The following is an 18,763-nucleotide window of genomic DNA, read 5'->3' as shown; positions in this document are numbered from 1 at the left end:
TTTTCCTAGTTTATCTTTATTAAGAAAAACCCTTGAAGTTATAATACTTGAAAAAATATTTCTTATTCTATAGAATAATGTTTAAGAACTTAAAGTCTTTTAGGCTCAATTAATCACTGTTAGGTTTTAAATTTGTTTAATCACACACACTGATAAAAGTTCCCGCCATGTAAATGCCAATAAAGTGTCTCCAGTAAATCTTCTGAACTTGAATCCAATTGCATATTCTCGTTTGTCTCAGGTTCATTACTTTTCACTGTTTGTACTTCTGCAGATAAAATTAACATTACTTAATAATCTTTAACATTTAATATATTATGTTATTTTTAATTTGAACAGTAAATTTTACTTTATATAAAGCTATATCATATGGACCATGAGACAACGAGAAATATCTGGATTGTTGTGGGTTGGACGCAGTAAACATGGGTTGAAGTTGGAAGTTGTTGGCACCATAACCTCTGAAATAAATCGAATTCTGTCATAGTGTGCCCTCAGTGTCGATTGTAGGAAGTCTCGCCTAGATTTTGTTGCTTTTCCAAATAAGTAGAGGAGCCCACATAAAAATGTACAGTTGATAATTAGTAGTTAATTGCATAGAGAGGATACTTATAGGTATTTGAAGTTAACATAAGTAAAAAATTACATAATATCAGAAAATCTTTCAAGTTGTACAAAAAACTAAGTATAATGAATTGTGAAGTAAGTTAGTATGAACATAATATAATAAACAATGAGTCTTCTTTGTTATCTATAATGTGTTTAATATATTTATTTGCTTATAAATTTTATATTGTTATTCAATATAACAAAAAAGTCTCAATACAGTGGATTTCATTAATAACGACCTCGGTTGTAACGACCTTTCGGTTATAGCGACGTCGAACTTACGTCCCTAGAATTTGAAGCATACTTTCGTATAAATCCATTTGGCAATAGCGACTCCGGATATAACGCCTAATTCGGGTATAACGACTTGTTTTTATGAACTATTTGGGACAGATTCCTAGAAATTCATTGCGGATATTGAGACGGAGTCGGCAAAGGCGCAAAGACTCATTCATCAACTTTAACTATTAAGCTTGTATTATGTAGGAATGTAAACAAAGGATAAGAATCTTTTGTTTACATTCGCAGATGGTCAAGTGATTTGTTTCTGTGTAGGATTACTTAGCACGTGCATGAAGTTAAAATTATGAATCAGTTACGTATCATTTTTTTATTATTTCGGATATAGAGACCTCCGGATATAGCGACAACATTAAAGTGGTCCCTCCGCCGTCGTTATAACCGAAATCCACTGTATTTGTATGTCAACAACAAATTACTTGAACTAATATGAACCTAAATTAAACATTCTGATTATTTACAATTTAATTAAATGGTCAATGCATAGTCCTTGTGTCTAAATTAATGATACATAGTTCTATTCCCTGTCTTCTATTTATTCAAACAGTGCAAGATCATATTTGTGAGACAATTTCTTATGCAAAATAATGAAATCTTTATTTTGTGAGTCTACTACCATATAATAAAGTTATAAAACAGATATCAAAACCAGGCATTGAAATACCTATACATAAATAGAAAATAGACCATAGTTATAATATATAATGAGCTACAAAAAAAAAATAATTAAAATTTATCATATAGGTATAATTTTGCTAAAATTTTATAGTATTCTAAATTATTTTTGCTTTTATCACAAAAACCTTTTCCTATAATGTAAAACAATTTTTGGACACACATACATTTATAGATTTTAAATCTCACAAAAGTTTTTCCAAAAAACAACTTTTATTGTTGTGTTAATAACTCAGGCCCCGGAATCACAGACACAATAGAAAATCTATTGTGTCGTGGACCGATCGGGCCGTTCGGGCTCAATGGGTTAATCATTTTACAATATAGAAAAAGGCTGTAAGACAACATACATAAGTAGCTTTCTATACAATACATAATACTACAAATTATTATTTAAAAGAAAATGGAACACAAATTGAGAACCTTCTTTTTTTAAGATGACTAAAAATTAATGTACAATTTTACTACAACAGATAAAGTGGGATAAAATACTTCCAAGTAGATACTTAAGACTCAATTTCAAACAACTATATTATGTATGATTTAGGTTTTCAAAACACTACATTATTGGCAATATTATTGAAAAGAAACTTGTAAAAAGTACTTATAAATTTTTATATCTACTTGAAAGAAATACAATTACATATTCATTTTATACAAAATACTGAACATTGAAAAAGCAACAAAAATTAAAACAAAATTGTGGAAAGCAGTTTAAAAAAATTATAATTAAGACTTCCCACTTCAATTTATTTACGTATAAATAAAAAGGAATCCTCTGAAATTAATAGCAAAAGATATAATAATATGTACCGTATATTCAAGAATCCTCATTGAAATACAAATTTAAGGAATAAATTAATTATTGATTTTTTAAGTAGGTAATTCAATGAGGCTTCCACAGTATACGTTTAATAAATGCTTACCTTGACGAAGGCGTTTCGTTGCCGGGCTTATGCTGTCATCAGCACTCCGTTTTCTTGCATTATTTTCTATTAGATTAAGCGATGACTTCGTTGTTTGCATAGCTTTGTTTGTCACGTCAAGCATTTCTGAGTCTGTATTTTCATTTTCATTGTCAGATCTTTTACTGGTGTCGTGATATCCATAATAGCAATTTGTTGATATGTGCACATTTCGACAAGGGCCCATAAAATAATCAGATTCACTGCAATATACGGGTGCTGGCCTTATGGCGTCAAAATTATTTTTGGCATCATGCATATGATACAAATCAACACTGCTGGCAGGCATTTCTAGTATTTTCAGATTAGTACAAGATTTATAGAGAATATGATATCTTTTTCGTTTCTTTATAGCAGTCACTTGGAAAACTTTTATAATACTTGCAATGATATTGAGGTTAGAAGTTAGAACGTTTACACTACAGTTGTGAGTTGATCTACACCGACGAAAACGATGACCGATGCGAAAATCGAACACCGAGCGAGGTCGATTCGGCGGGTTTTTTAGCTTTGAGCAGCTGTCAACTGTCAAGCTCGAATTGGACAGACAACACAACATGCTCAGATTAATAATAATTTTGTGTTGATAAAACACTTATATCTCCTAGACAAAAAATGGGACTAATCGAAAGGCTTTCAAAAAAATTCATTCATTTCATTTTTTATTCCATCTACTACACATACAGTACAGGGGCGGTAGAAGGCATGGGCCAGGGCGCGGCCGCGGTGTGGGCCTCGCCCTTAGGCCTCGCCGCTCGCGCTGCAAAGGGTCGAGACCACAATCAAGACCTGTGGTCAATACCCTCTAGTGACCCTCTACTAAACGCACAGCCACACTGTTTAATAGAGGTCAGTGGCTTGTAGATATATGAAAGAGTTACGAATCTTAAAATATTATGAACCGTTAACTTTATACATTCATATTTATACTACAAGCATTTATGCTTGTAGTTTAATGACTTTTAAACACAGCCTTTAAATAATGAACCACAGTTATGAACCCACGATCCACATAGAAACCGAAAACGAGCAAATAAGAAAATTAAAAATTGTGTCAGCGTGTGTAAGTACCATAATATTTTTACTCTATTGTGTTTGTGTATGACATAACTCATAAGTCGGCTGTCACATATGACAGCAATTTTATCAATATAGGTTTTTAGGTTTTCGTAAATATAAATAGTAAAATTTTATTAAAATAATAATATCTAGTTAAAGTCTTCTTTTCGTTTAATTTAAATATTCATCCTCACAAAACCATAATGCGATGAAATAATATCCAATATACGAAGAATATAGAAGATTCACAATGATACCTTTTGCAGCTTCAGCATTCTGCCGAAGTGTAGGAAGGCGATATGTTCAGATTAAAAGTGTTTCTCCGTTATATTTCAGTGCTTCTAGAATAAATTGTGGGAAAGTACAAGTTACTATAGCCTGTAACCGAAAATCTAGTAGATTTTTGCACATATCTGCCTACGTCAATAGTAAAAGTGAAATAAGAAATTCACAAGAGCAACAAGTAAAAGAAAATGAGCCCCAGAGGGACTCTAGTAACGTAGTTAAAAAGAGAGATTTAAATAACATAACTGTAAAGACTGAGACTGATGATGATAATAAAGTAACTAAAGTGACTATTGAGAAGTCGAAAGATTCGACATCTGCATCGAATGCATCTAGTCAAGCCGTTGCACAACCAAGTAAAAGAAATATTATTTTTAAAATATTTATTCATTTTACATAGCAATTTATAATTCTAACATACATTATATTATATTCATTTTGCATTTGCAGCTAAGAAAAGACTTCTTATTGATTTTTCTGCTTCTTACACTGAAAGGAATTTCATAACACCGATGCGTGCAATGACAGAGTACTTACTGAAGCAGACAGATCTAGAATCTTTGCCTAAAGTGCTTCGTCGTTCTCCTTATGAATCAGAACCACCTATAACTGTTTATTACAGAAAAGATGTTGAAGCTAAGGCTATTGAAGTAAGTATACTGTATAATCATGTGAAATATTTCATATAAAAAAAAATTCTTTACATATAAAGTGGTTTGCACACTGTGTGGAGTGTGAACTGTGAATGAGTCTTTTAGCATTGCAACATGCACAGTCCAACAAATTGAAAGCCCATTCACACAAATGCAATTGCATACATTAGATCACACATTTGCTGGCTAGGCTGTGTGGAGAGTGTGCCTGTTGCCCATGACTTAAAAGGAAATAAAAATGTCTCCATTTTAGAATATTATATATCACACCTATTTTTAATTAAAACAATCCAGAATCATAAATTATTATGTATGCATTTTATTAATTAACAATTTCTTGATTTTTTTCTTGGATGCTTACATAGTATTTTTCTACTTGGTATTTTTAGGTATGGGGGTCAAAAGATAGTCTAGATAAAGAACTTCTAAGAAGAGAATTAGATAGGAGGAGATATGAACAAGGTTATAAATTATTATATTGAATTAAATGGAAATGTATGTAAGGACTTTATGTAACCAGTCTGATTATTTGCAGATGTATTTACCGTTAAAAGAAGGCTCAGGAATTATAGGAGAGAAATGGGTCACAAGCGTCTCAAGCATGGGGTTGAAGAAATGGGTTTGAAAACAGTTTCAGGCAGAGTTGTACTTACTGCAATCGGAATGTAATATTTATACCTTTGAGTCATGTTATATTTTCGTCACTACAACTTATAATTGTTTGTTAAAAGTATAAAATTTAATTTAATAATATTTGTTTTTCCTATTTATGAAAGAATACAAAGTATATTGCAAGCAATCATAAGTGTTTATTGACTCCGATTATTTTGTAACTATAGCGTGTCATATTTTTCTTACAGCAATGGATGCAATTTTCTTTTTAAACTGTGTGCATGGCTGTACACAGGATCACACAGCTTATTTTCAGAATGTATTCATTCTCTAGCTGACACAGTGAATCAGTTGATTCTGGCATATGGAATTCACAAGTCAGTGCAGGTAATTTAAAATTTTTAGATTTAATATTTTATGCAATGATCATCTGGACTTTGTTTAAGATAAAAATCTTAATTGCTCTCAACATAATAAAAGAAATAGTAAGATTATTTTTCTTAAACCTCATAAAAATTATTGTTATGTAATAACAAAATTGTGTAGGTTTTTAAAAAGGTAAATATAAAATGTACAAAGAACAAGGTACAAATATGATATTATCATATTATAGTTATTCCTTTTTCCTGTAAGGCCACTGTTATGGAAACAAATAGAAAAATGTCACCCGTATTTTTAACTCAGTATAATTATGCGGCAGAATAAAAAAAAAAGAAATAAAATGTACCACAAATTTCAGATAGCAGATCCTGATCATCCATATGGGTATACAAACATGAGATATGTATCGTCATTGATATCGGGTGTCGGTATATTCTGCGTGGGTTGCGGCTTGTCATTCTACCATGGGGTCAATGGGATTATTGATCCCCAACCACTGCATGATTTTTATTGGGTAATTGTTTCAAAAAGATGAGTAATCATGCATGTTTATTTTAATTCACAACCTAGTTTTTACCAATAAATTCAATTTCCTTTATTAAGTTTAACTGTTCATACTTTTTTTTCTTATGTGTTTTGCCTTAGATGCTATCTCATTATTCAAATTTAAATATAACTTTATTTTCTGTAGGCTTATTTCGTTCTTGGCGGCGCTGTGGTGTCAGAAGGTGCAACTTTAATGGTGGCTCTTAGCGCTATAAGGAAAGGGGCAAAAGAAGCTAATATGTCGTTATATGAATACAGTAAGATTTTTAATCATAATTTATGGTTGTTTCTAAATTAGTAGAAATAGGTTTTTTGAATGAAGGATATTAAATGCATGTAATTAACTAAACTTAAAATGAACAAATATCAAATAAAACATGATGAATCTCATTTTTTTTTTCAGTAATGCGCAGTTCAGACCCATCAGTGAACGTGGTCCTATTCGAGGATACAGCGGCAGTAGCCGGAGTGGTGGTGGCGGGCACTTGTATGGCGATCTCGCAGTACACGGGCAGCCCGCTGCCGGACGCGATTGGCTGCTTGCTCGTGGGCACGCTGCTGGGGGGCGTGGCCTCGTTCATCATACTGAGCAACGTGGGCGCGCTGGTTGGCCGGTGAGCTCCATTTGTTTGTGCACGTGTATGCGATCTCGCAGTACACGGGCAGCCCGCTGCCGGACGCGATTGGCTGCTTGCTCGTGGGCACGCTGCTGGGGGGCGTGGCCTCGTTCATCATACTGAGCAACGTGGGCGCGCTGGTTGGCCGGTGAGCTCCATTTGTTTGTGCACGTGTATGCGATCTCGCAGTACACGGGCAGCCCGCTGCCGGACGCGATTGGCTGCTTGCTCGTGGGCACGCTGCTGGGGGGCGTGGCCTCGTTCATCATACTGAGCAACGTGGGCGCGCTGGTTGGCCGGTGAGCTCCATTTGTTTGTGCACGTGTATGCGATCTCGCAGTACACGGGCAGCCCGCTGCCGGACGCGATTGGCTGCTTGCTCGTGGGCACGCTGCTGGGGGGCGTGGCCTCGTTCATCATACTGAGCAACGTGGGCGCGCTGGTTGGCCGGTGAGCTCCATTTGTTTGTGCACGTGTATGCGATCTCGCAGTACACGGGCAGCCCGCTGCCGGACGCGATTGGCTGCTTGCTCGTGGGCACGCTGCTGGGGGGCGTGGCCTCGTTCGTCATACCAACGTGGGCGCGCTGGTTGGCCGGTGAGCTCCATTTGTTTGTGCACGTGTGTGATCTCATTTTAACATTTTATAATGAAATTTTTTTTTAATTTTCTAAAGCACAAAATACACAGAGATAATTTAAGAGTTTCAGAGAAAAATTATTAATTTAATACAGATCCATTCGTCAAGAGCAACTAGATGAAATCAACAGCGTGTTGGAGCGCGACTTCATGATTCGAGCTATACACGACGTGAAGGGAATCGATATTGGCAGCAACCTCATTAGATACAAGGTGAATTTTATTTTACACTATTTCTAGTATAACTTATTAAAATAGTCTTGATATTTGTTTAAAGTATGTACTTTAAAAAATAAAAAATTTAATTGATAGCTACACTACTTACACTTCAAATTACAATTTTTTTTTCAGGCCGAAGTTGATTTCGATGGGCGAGCTCTAACAAGGTCATATTTGGAAAAACACGATCTCAATGCTTTGTTGGAAGTGAGTATAGCAAATCGTACAGAAATATCTTAAATATATTTTAGTTGAATAAACTTATACATAAAAATCAGTTCAGTGGTTTTCGCCAGTAATAAACGTTATAATCCCAGAAACCAGAACACAAAAAATAACACTCGATTTTTTTTCCATTTAAGGATATGAAGAAAATTCAAACGATCGACGACGTGGAAGCGTTCCTCCTGAAACATGGCGAGAACATTGTTGATATGTTAGGAGGGGAAATAGATAGGATAGAATTAAAATTGAGGGTGAGTTCTTAATTATATTAGACGAAGAGTTGTTAATTTAATTGACAATAATTGTTTATTGAATATGATAGTTTTATTTATATTTCCTAACTTGAAACGACAAAACTTCTATAAGAGGCTTGTGTTAGAATAATACCAATAAACATTTCCGATATAGATCCGGCAAATAGGTACTGTAAAAGTTTTGGGATGTTAGAATAAGTACCTAGGTTTTTTTAATTCTTCTAATATAAATATTTTTGTTTCAGAAAAAGTTTCCTCAAATTCGACACTGTGATTTGGAGATACTTTAATGATCCAGCTATAAAAAGAGTTGTAAGCTATTAATTATTTAAAGTGGAGTGATTATAGTTATAAATAGTTTTCAATTACGGTCACATTAATAAATTATATCCGAAAATCATGCGATATGTTTTGACACCAAAAAATATTATTTTTTGACATATTGTAGATGCTATTTATGTTGCGTGGATTTACTCTCTACTTTTGCGTCGACATCAATATTGTTATGTTGTTAATATTATATGCGCCTCGAATAATGCGACAAAAAATTGTACACCCAATAAATGCGTTTTGTTTATATAATTAATGTATAACAAATACAATACAAATATAAAAAGCAATACAAAGCTCTAACCTTTTTTTCACTACAAATGATAAGTTTGTATTTTGTTTTAATATTGCATTGAAATTATTTCACCACTTGATGATAAAAAGCCTTAACATTATTTAAATAAAGATTTAAAACTATGTGTAAGGTTAATATGGCGAGCTTGTTGCTTATTTATACTATGTATATTCAATGTACTAATATACAGGGTGTAATCGTTAAGTGTGCACAAGCGATTATTCCGTAACTATTGCAGATATCAAAAAACTTTAAACTGATATCGAAAGTACTTAACCTAATGAGTAAAATGGCCATAATAAATTTTTAAAAATAAAACGAGAAATAACCAAAAATGTTACATTAAACGCTCCCATACAATTTATTTCCCATACATTTTGTATTCATAGTAGATTTTCGAAGTGACGTCCTTATTGTGCAATACAATGAGGAGGTCTATTTACAGTTTCTAAATGAACTTCCCTCCAAATTTGCGAAGTAATTAAAGCAGAAAACCAAAAAAACAAAAAAAAGCTAAAATCTTTCATATTAAATGTATAGGTTGATCCAAAAGTAATGATAATTGGGTATTTCCTGTGCACATAAAAATATAATATAAATGTTTTATGCTTGCTCATGTAATCACTAAGTTATCACAAAAAAATTATATCTACAGGCCACGTTTCCAAGTATTAACATTAATTTTAATGTGAACAGTGCGAGCCAGAATGTTTCCCGACGAAAAGAAGAAACAACGATTCGACATTTAGAGGGTGAATTTCTAAATTTTTAATGAGATCAGGATAATTTTTTGTCACGATTTGTGACCATGGGCGTTACCTGGGTTCACGATGTTTATGCTGAAACCAAGAAACAATCAATGGCCTGGATGCGAGCTTCCAAAGTGACGGTGAAGATTTTCAAAGTGAAAATTAGTGGGATAGATTAAAGCCGTAGTTTTTTGGGACGCTGAAGAAATGTGGAATATTTTAAGAAGGTAGCCACTACTACACAGGGCTCTTACTACACAGACCAAATTAAAAGATTGCGGGTAGGTTAGTAAGAAAAAGAGACATGGCAAACTTCAGTCTTGAATGTTGGTTCACCAAGACAACGCACCAGATCACAAAGCGTCAGTTGCGATGGCTGCCAATCAAAAATCGGCATTGAAAATGCTTGAACACCCACCCTGTTTGTAAGATCTAGCTCCTAGTTAATTCTATCTCTTACCTCGGCACAAGAAACACCGTCGATACAAGAAATTTTAAGACGACAGAGAAGTGATGGCCGATTTTGAGGGGTTTTTGTAGATGAAGTCAAAGTTTTTTTTTTCTAAGTTAAGGAAAAAAAATATCGAAGTTATTATCTAGTTAGAAGACTATCTAGAGAAATACATAATTATTTTAACTGTAATGACCTTGTTTAATATTGATTATCATTACTTTTGGATCAACCCATGTACATGGGATATTCATATCTCATACTAAATGTATGGGAGGGTTTAAAGTTAATTTTTTAGATATTTCTCGTATTATTTTTAAAAATTTATTATGGCCATTTTACTCATTAGGTTAAGTACTTTCGATATCAGTTTAAAGTTTTTTGATATCTGTAATAGTTACGGAATAATCGCCTGTGCACACTTAACGATTACACCCTGTATAATCGGTTCGGCTTTGAAATTCCTTAATTTATACTTGGAATGCATTGCAGCTTTAAAGTTAATTCTCTATTTTACGAGAGAAGACATTCCACGTAAAGCAGTGAATGGTTTACCCAGGGACAAATTAAAGACAATATTCATCTATTTCTTTAACAACTAATCATATTACTTAATATAATCTAAAAACGATTTTTGAGGTGATTGTTTAATATTGATTACAAAATATAATAAAATGGATTTAAACTAGACTAGATTATTAACTAAATCTTGTCCAAAACTTAGTGAATACTGAACTCCGACTCTGAAATAGAATAGAAATTTGTTGTTGCAACTACTGCGTTTTATAGATATAATAAAACAATAAATTAATACAAAAAATAAATATATTTGTATATTTGTTTCATTCCTCTCCTGTCTATAATTTCATAGCTGTAACCTGATTTCTGTGATGTTGTATATAAATGGATATGCTTTATTGTTAAGTATAGCGTATTATTTAAGAAACATTGATTTGTAAATAAATCTGTTATTATTATAATGTCTTATTATTTTTTACAAATTTTGATACTTATAGATTTTATTGAATCGACAGTAAATCTTGTCCACTGTTGAAACTGAAAAAGATTTACTGTTGATCGATGCGATTAAAAAAAAAGACGGGTTGCTCTCCGGGAGTGCCGGCAGAAGTGAAAACTTGATTATTAACGTTGAGCATGTTTGATATCCATCCGTCTTACGCTTTTTCGATCAGGTCACGTGTCCTGACGCGAGTTTAAGATTTTATACCCATTACAGAATTACAGAAAAAGTGCTCAATGCCGCTAAAGAAGTTTTCACTTCAAAAAACGGGAATAAAGTTTTAGTTTTTGGGAGTTGGTCGTTGTTCTATGCGCATTGGAACTTCACAAAAACGTTAAAATCGTAGTTTACATACCCAGCTTCGGCGCGCTATTGCGAAAACGCCTATCGTACCTATCTTTCATAGAATATAATATGGAAATGTTTGTTACTAGCGAAAACCGCTGAACTGATTTTTATGATACTTGGCAGTGATATAGTTATGCACCAGAATAATATACCTATAAGCTATAGAAATACTGCCACGATAAACGATTCGGTAGAAATATTGATCTGAGAAAGGACATACATGATCCCGAAAATCCTACTGGAACAGGAACTATTCAGGTTTCTTATTCAGGCCTTTAGCTATGCGGGCGGAAAGCTATTATATACGGCGAATTTAAACATTGCTGAACTAATGCCTAATGGGAATATTTAGTACTTACAGATTTCAGGCTCAGTGGTTAAATCTAGAATTCAATCTAAAAGTCGAGGTTCGTAGTACCTTTAAGCAAAGAATAGAAGAGAGTACAAGAATTTTACATACTGTTCAATTTTTCTATACATTATCAAAATCATTGGTTAGATTAATGAATTATAATCTAAACCCGTCGCTGCAGTGGGAATGAATGAAACTCATGAAAATTTGAAATAACTTTATGAACACTGCGTAAGCAGACTGGGACTTGGCCTGATGAGAATAAAACCACTTTATTCAAATAATAATTTATTTGATACAAAATATAACAATTCCATTAAACTTATAACCTTGAGATAGTGAGTCATTCTAATAAAACATTTCAGTTATATGAAATTATTTCAATGCTGCATTAACAAACAAAAAAACATGCTAAAGTATGTATCACGCATTATTACGGTACAAAAGTATCTTATATTTAGCTTCACAATTACATAAAACCTAACATAAATGTATGGATGGAATTTTATTGGTGTATAAAATCTATAAAGCCCTGATATAACCAGACAAATTTTCGAATTTTATTATTATAATTATAAACAATCGACTTAAATTATGTAATATGTTACAATATTACAACGAAGTCGGAAGAATAGAATACAATGTTGAACTTGTTCTTCTTTCTTCGTTGGATAATTAAATTTGAGAAGACTGGATTTCCTTATAATGCTCATAATAGCACCTGCTTAAATGAAAATAATTTTATAATAATTGTTTTGCGTTCGTACACAACCCGCACAGTCTTAAAACACGCACATAATCATTTGTGATTTGAACGTAAAGCTAGCTGTTTACTATCTGGCCAGAATACTTATGGATAAACAATTAATGACCACTGATTAATGATTACAATTTATAATAGTGTAGCGAAAGACCAAAATTTCAATCAATATCATTTAAAACAACCTAATTGGTCATACTTACAATTTTTAAGTGCGTAGATACCAACTAGGTACAACTATTGAGCTTAAATACTTTCAGCTTACACTATTTTTATATCACAATTATTGCATTAGACATTATCGCTCAGTTTGATGTTCTTATTGTAATTTAACACTAATGTGTAAATGATTTTAAAAATTATTCTACAGCTACAATTTGCAAAGAATTTAATTTGTAATATATTATTGCTATTGTTCACTTTTCTATACTTCAATCAAACATCGCCATTTTCTTGATTGATTGTTGTGACAGAAACCTAGCTTGTGGTGATCAATGTACACTATTTTATGGTCTTTAATACTCGCTATGTAATGTTCTTTATTTATTAAGAGAAGTGAAATTTAACGCGATAACGTAATAATCGGCAAACATGATTGAATTTAAAATGCTTGTTTAAGATAAATGCAATTTACGATGCCTTTGCATATAATTTTAACGTAATGAGCAAATTGGAAGTCTTTATAATTGAAGCCAGATTTTCCTTCACAAAGTCTTGCTCTATTTCATAGACAATTTTTTCTCAGCAATTCCTTGTATCTTTTATTTTCCCACGATCTTCTAAGTCCCTCTCCTTTCCTTTATATCATACGTCGTAAAGAATGTATAAGACTATCAGCGATATTCAAACAGTTTGTTTAGTTTGCGGCAGACAGAGGTTATAATGCGCGGTTTTGTTCCAAAAGTCTGCGCCCTTCCAACCACACCAACCCTTTGCGATAACCGTTTGTATGTCATCAGCTCCTGTATAATGCGGATCGAGGATCAGATAACGGGTTTCGTTTTTGTCTTCATTATATTCGACTCCTATAATGGTGTGAGCTAGAACACCACCACCTGAAATAGGTTTTTAATACATTACTAGCGGTCCGCCCCGGCTTCGCCCGTGGTACCTACATGTTTAAACTATCCTATCTCTTAAGTTGGATCGAACTGCACATGGTGTGCGGATTTTATTATAATCGGTTAAGTGGTTTAAGAGTCCATTGAGGACAAACATTGTGACACGAGATTTATATATATTAAGATTTATAATGAACGAGACATTGTAACTGAATTAAAAATTAAAGAGTTGATGTGTGTGACACAGAAGAATAATAACTTCTTTCATATTAAAAAACACTACACACTCAGTTTAATGGTAATAATTTTTTAAATTTACAGGCAAACAACTAACCTATCATTATAGGGCTTCCATGTTGTATAAAATGATGAATTAACTCCGGCGTGTAACTCTGTAACTCTGCACCCGTGTTTGCGAACAATATTCTCGATTGAACACCAATTAATGTGTCTAGACAGAACATAACTTCTGTGGAACCGATCCATTGCTTAGAACCTAAAAACGAAGACGGTTTATCGCCTATTTTAACAAGGCACTGTTGTATTTCCCTATGACTTGGTGCATCTATTGAGCTGTATCCTTGATACCTGCAAATTAATTAGAAATATTAGTTGTATGAATAGAGCTACTCGTTAAAACTTAATGTACAAAGTTTATCTAAGTTTTGAGTAAAAAGCTGTAAACTGAATTTTAGGTTATATCCACTTTAAGTGAATTCCTTTATAAATTATACATGTAATACTAGCGGCCCGCCCCGGCTTCGCCCGTGGTACATATGAAAAATAGATGTTGGCCGATTCTCAGACTTACCCGATATGCACAGAAAATTTCATGAGAATCGGTCCACCCGTTTCGGAGGAGTATGCAGACTAACATTGTGACACGAGAATTTTATATATAAGATAATAATAACATAACTAAACAAGATAAATTTGCAACTATCTAAATTCTCTAAATATGTTTACTCATAAACATAAGCATAACTCACTTGAACCAAGAGAATATAGTTTGCATGGATCGATAGGCACAACCCCACCCATCATCATTAAAGTTATCTTGCATGTAATGGTAATAGATATATCTGCCTCGAACTAAAGCCACTTTCACATTATGCTTGATTTGTTGCACAATAGCTTCGTGCGGATTTATTAGCTTCGAACTGTGGAAGATATACGCATTTCCTCGTCGGAATATCGGTCTGTTTTGCGGTAATGCTAACTGTTCGTGCAGGAGGCTTCTTTCTTTTTCTGAAAATAATTTAGAAATTAATGGAATACAAGTAATTGCATAAATTAATTTTAAAAAATTGATATTGTTCTAATAGATATTCCCAGATGTGAGTAAAGCTATTTTCAATTTAATTTTATTAATAAGGCCTCCCCCACATTGGGCGTAGGCCGAGCGTACGCGTTTCCTGAGCGTGCTGCCGGCGTCGGCGCGGCGCGGACGTCGCGTCAGCGCGCCGTCTGTGGGGCGCGGGCTACGCGTTGTCCAGCGCCGCGCGGGCGCTGCGTGAACGCCGCGCAGACGCCGCGCTTACGTCGCGTTCCATGGGCGTTCGGGCGACGACGAGGGCAATGAGTGCGAGGGGCACGGCGCGGGCGGCCGAGTGCTAGACGCGACGTCGCGTCGGCGCGGCGCTTGCGCAGCGCTTGCATAGCGTTCGATGGCGCGACGCCCGCGCCCCACAGACGGCGCGCTGACGCGACGTCCGCGCCGCGCCGACGCCGGCAGCACGCTCAGGAAACGCGTACGCTCGGCCTACGCCCAATGTGGGGGAGGCCTAAAACTCACCCATAGTTTCATCAGGTATCCCTTTTGGCATTACTCTGGTAATGAAATGTCCAATTTCTGGAGGAAGGTAGTGATATGTCTCAGGCAGTCGCAGACCGGCTCCATCGCCAATACCTTCCTGCCCTGTTTTATTTTATTTTATTTATTTAGGTCATCTAACATTAGTCACAACAATACTTTTAGCTAGGGTACATTATATAACAAAAAAAAAATTACAATTGTGACAAACATTTACAGGATAACACAACATGATTTTTGAGTCAAGTCACTATGTGGTACACAAAGCAAAAAAATTAAAAATAAACAAAATTAAGATAATTCCTTTAAATACTTACGGATCTTATTACAATTGTCGTGAAAAATATCAATGAAATTATGTACTGTTTACAGTATATTTAATAGAAATGAATAATATTAGTCTTTGGAATTTTTATTTTTATTTTTCAAAAAATGTGTGAATAGTCAAAATTAGGCACTACTTATACTTCAAAGGGAATTAATATCTCTAAATATTGACAACATTACATAGTGAATCCATACTAATATTATAAATGCGAAAGTAACTCTGTCTGTCTGTTACTCAATCACGCCTTAACTACTGAACCAATTTGCATGAAATTTGGTATAGAGATATTTTGATACCCGAGAAAGGACATAGGATAGGTTTTATCCCGGAAATCCTACGGAAACGGGTTTTTCTTTGAAAACGCGGGCGAAGCCGCGGGCGGAAAGCTAGTAAATAATAATATGTATAAGCCAATAAATATAATTAATCCTTGAAGGCAAAAAAAAATACACATGAAATAATATACTTTACCTAGTTGCTCAATTAGAACACTTTCCAATAACCTAAGAGAGCGACACGCAGCTTCAACCAATACATTATAAAGCTCGGAGAGTTTCGTGTTCCGATGAATCATAGCCAGTGTATCAATTCTGAGCGGCATACTTATACAGAAGGCAGCTGAAAATTAAATATTATATTTATATGAAGTAGTAATAAATTCGAATCCATTATGAGGCTTTTGGAGTTTAATTTATGTAAACTTGAATTAAAATAAAAATTAAATGTAAAGAAAGTCTAACTTCAAGAAATAGTTTTATAAACATGAGATTAACTTACGTTTTCTTTGTGTAGTCATCATTTTTACAGCAGTCTTGACAAGTTTATCGGATAATATGTCTTTTGTTGCTTTCATAACTAAGCTCACAGGAAGTACCTCCTACAAAAAAAGAACATAAAATATATAATTTTTATATAACCATGAAAACAAGTCATAACCCACATTATATAAAAAATTGTTTAATTAATTAATGCAAACTAGTACTATAACTACTTTCTTTCTAATTAAAGAAAAAATGTCTTTTACATAGTTTGGTAAGTACTAGGTACCTACCAAACATCCAAATTCATAGATATAAGATTAAATTCATTAAGCTACGGAATTCTCTAAGAAATTTGTTTAAAACACTCAGTAAGTAACTTTTGATAACAGTTAATTCACAGATACAAACCACATTATGAATGTTGTATTTTTTCTTCTTCGATGATTGTTCTGGGCTCATAGAATCAACGAGATCTCCTATATTTGCCTCAGTACTAGTGCCTGTTACTCCAACATCTGAGGCCACTCCAAACAAATACACTGAGCTGCCATTGATTTGAAACGATACCTGACCAGAAGCAATCTGAAATTAAATTACAAAAAAGTTTTGTAACTTTAGGATTGAAAGTTTAAATAGATAATACAAAGACATCTTAATATAATATATAAATCTCGTGTCACAATGTTTCACAATGTTTGTCCTCAATGGACTCCTAAACCACTTAATCGATTATAATAAAATTCGCACACCATGTGCAGTTCGATCCAACTTGAGAGATAGGATAGGTTTTATCCCGGAATTCCCACGGGAAAGGGAACTATGCGGGGTTTTCTCTTAAAACGCGGGCGAAGCCGCGGGCGGAAAGCTAGTTTAATCCCTCAGTCCCCGAATCACAGACACAATAGAAAATCTATTGTGTCGCGGCCCGATCGGGCCGCTCGGTGGTCAATGGGTTAATTATATTATTGTTTTATGTTTAACCATTTCATACAACAAAACCTGTTAAAAATACAAAAAATGCAGTGCAGTATTAATGTCATATGAATTTTATCATCTACATACCTTCTTCCTTTTATTTTGTAGTGTATTTTTAACACCTGGGATAGTTGCTTCACATGTGAGAGGTAATATTGTGTTTAACCTCACATGAAGGAACTGTTTCCAAAGGTCTTCTGATTCAAAAACTTCATATTGTGTCTCTTCAAACTTTTCATGCACTAAGAAATGTGCTTTCATTACTTGATCCTTACCAATTATGATAAATAATGGGTTATCTGTAATATCTACATCCTGTAAAAACGGAAATTCATAAAGTTGCTTATATGGTGTATTCTACACTAATTTTAAGAATAATAAGTCAGCCTCAGTTGAAAATAATTATAAAAAAGCTTTTTTTTTTAGAAAACAATATTTCACATTTATTTAAAACACAATTTTGCGATGCGAAACCTTACGAGCTTTGTAGCAACCCTCACAGTCGCATAAACACCATTTGTTATTCGGAAGGAAGACAAAAGATGTGCCTACATAAACCAGTTCCATATCTATTCATGACATACAAATACAGGGTGTTCATTGCAATGTTGTTTTATATGTTCATTTTATTGTTAGACTTAGAGAAGAGTATTAGATGATTGAACTTGAAAACTTTAAAACATTGAGTTTTATAACAGTTGAGCATTGAGCATTTGCCTTTTTTTCTTCTTGTATAATTTAGGACTTGTGGGATCATATTAATGTACACAATAAGTGAAATTACCTGCAGTATCTCCTTCGGTTTATACTCAACACTTGATGTTTCACTAAATTTAACAACGCCACATAACTCTATTTCGGCCGGTAGAGATAAAAGTAATTGATTATACGCTTTCTTTTCAGTTTCAAATAATTCTAAACTTATGCCGATCACGAGCAAACAGCCGTCGTACATAAGTCCGTATAAGCATCCTGTCGTTTCATTTGTGTCTATATTCGACAACCTCTGAAAATAATTGATATTTCCTATATTTAAATAAAGTCTGAAAAACTTAACTTAGGACACCGTGACCGCGATGGTGACGTATAGTAAAGTAAATTTATATTTTAAATTAAAAACGAGATATAGATACAAAACATAGGTTTACAAGTAATTATATCATTTTAATAAGATCGGTAATATGAAAACGCATCTAAACGATATTATAATTAAAATTTTACCTCAATAACATATTTTGATATTTTGAGACGTGGTGACATCTTTAATGATTACTGTTGCCAGTTAATAACAATACCACAAAGTACAAACGCGTACAAACACCTGCTTACATTTTGTTCCTTGAAAATCACAGTTGTAAATAATGAAATTAGAGTATATTATATTACAGTAGTATAGAGCGCGTGTATTGCACAAATTGCATTGTGCGCATCGTAGGCAGAATGCAGATGAGCTACAGATACTATAAAGATGTGTGTGTGAC

At 33.8% G+C, this 18,763-nt stretch overlaps 4 protein-coding genes across 5 annotated transcripts in view; 2 read left to right on the top strand and 2 right to left on the bottom strand.

The window, feature by feature from the left end:
• LOC149902323 (uncharacterized) lies at window positions 1–2,971 on the bottom strand. 2 transcript variants are annotated; one of them, XM_090110457.1, is made up of 2 exons: window positions 2,511–2,971; window positions 1–461 (listed from the first exon to the last, which is right to left on the bottom strand). In XM_090110457.1, the coding sequence occupies exons 1-2, from the start codon at window positions 2,836–2,838 to the stop codon at window positions 361–363; spliced, it is 429 nt and encodes a 142-aa protein (XP_089966583.1). In that variant the 5' UTR covers window positions 2,839–2,971; the 3' UTR covers window positions 1–360. The 2 variants fall into 2 exon arrangements, with proteins under 2 accessions (XP_089966583.1, XP_089966582.1); XM_090110456.1 differs by having other exon boundaries at window positions 1–268.
• LOC149902317 (uncharacterized) overlaps window positions 1–18,763 on the top strand; it is a 232,142-nt gene that overhangs the window by 31,351 nt on the left and 182,028 nt on the right. The window lies entirely within an intron of this gene.
• ZnT49B (solute carrier family 30 member 9) lies at window positions 3,674–8,845 on the top strand. The gene is made up of 12 exons (XM_090110125.1): window positions 3,674–4,249; window positions 4,344–4,543; window positions 4,936–5,008; window positions 5,082–5,211; window positions 5,407–5,545; window positions 5,898–6,053; window positions 6,231–6,342; window positions 6,489–6,699; window positions 7,436–7,553; window positions 7,692–7,766; window positions 7,922–8,035; window positions 8,284–8,845. The coding sequence occupies exons 1-12, from the start codon at window positions 3,859–3,861 to the stop codon at window positions 8,326–8,328; spliced, it is 1,764 nt and encodes a 587-aa protein (XP_089966251.1). The 5' UTR covers window positions 3,674–3,858; the 3' UTR covers window positions 8,329–8,845.
• Ufsp2 (UFM1 specific peptidase 2) lies at window positions 11,856–18,643 on the bottom strand. Its single transcript, XM_090109811.1, has 10 exons — window positions 18,504–18,643; window positions 18,067–18,288; window positions 17,370–17,597; window positions 16,716–16,889; window positions 16,324–16,423; window positions 16,018–16,164; window positions 15,201–15,323; window positions 14,395–14,653; window positions 13,740–13,993; window positions 11,856–13,399 (listed from the first exon to the last, which is right to left on the bottom strand). Exons 1-10 carry the CDS (start codon window positions 18,540–18,542, stop codon window positions 13,188–13,190), a joined length of 1,758 nt encoding a protein of 585 aa, XP_089965937.1. The 5' UTR covers window positions 18,543–18,643; the 3' UTR covers window positions 11,856–13,187.

The sequence above is a fragment of the Colias eurytheme genome, chromosome 15 (genome assembly GCF_061535395.1).
Source record: "Colias eurytheme isolate Ceu_HAF_F1 chromosome 15, ilColEury1 Martin Lab GWU primary, whole genome shotgun sequence".
In the NCBI taxonomy this organism is placed as follows: domain Eukaryota; kingdom Metazoa; phylum Arthropoda; class Insecta; order Lepidoptera; family Pieridae; genus Colias; species Colias eurytheme.
Note: the sequence above shows the minus strand (reverse complement) of the source record. Positions and strands in the feature narration are given on the sequence as shown.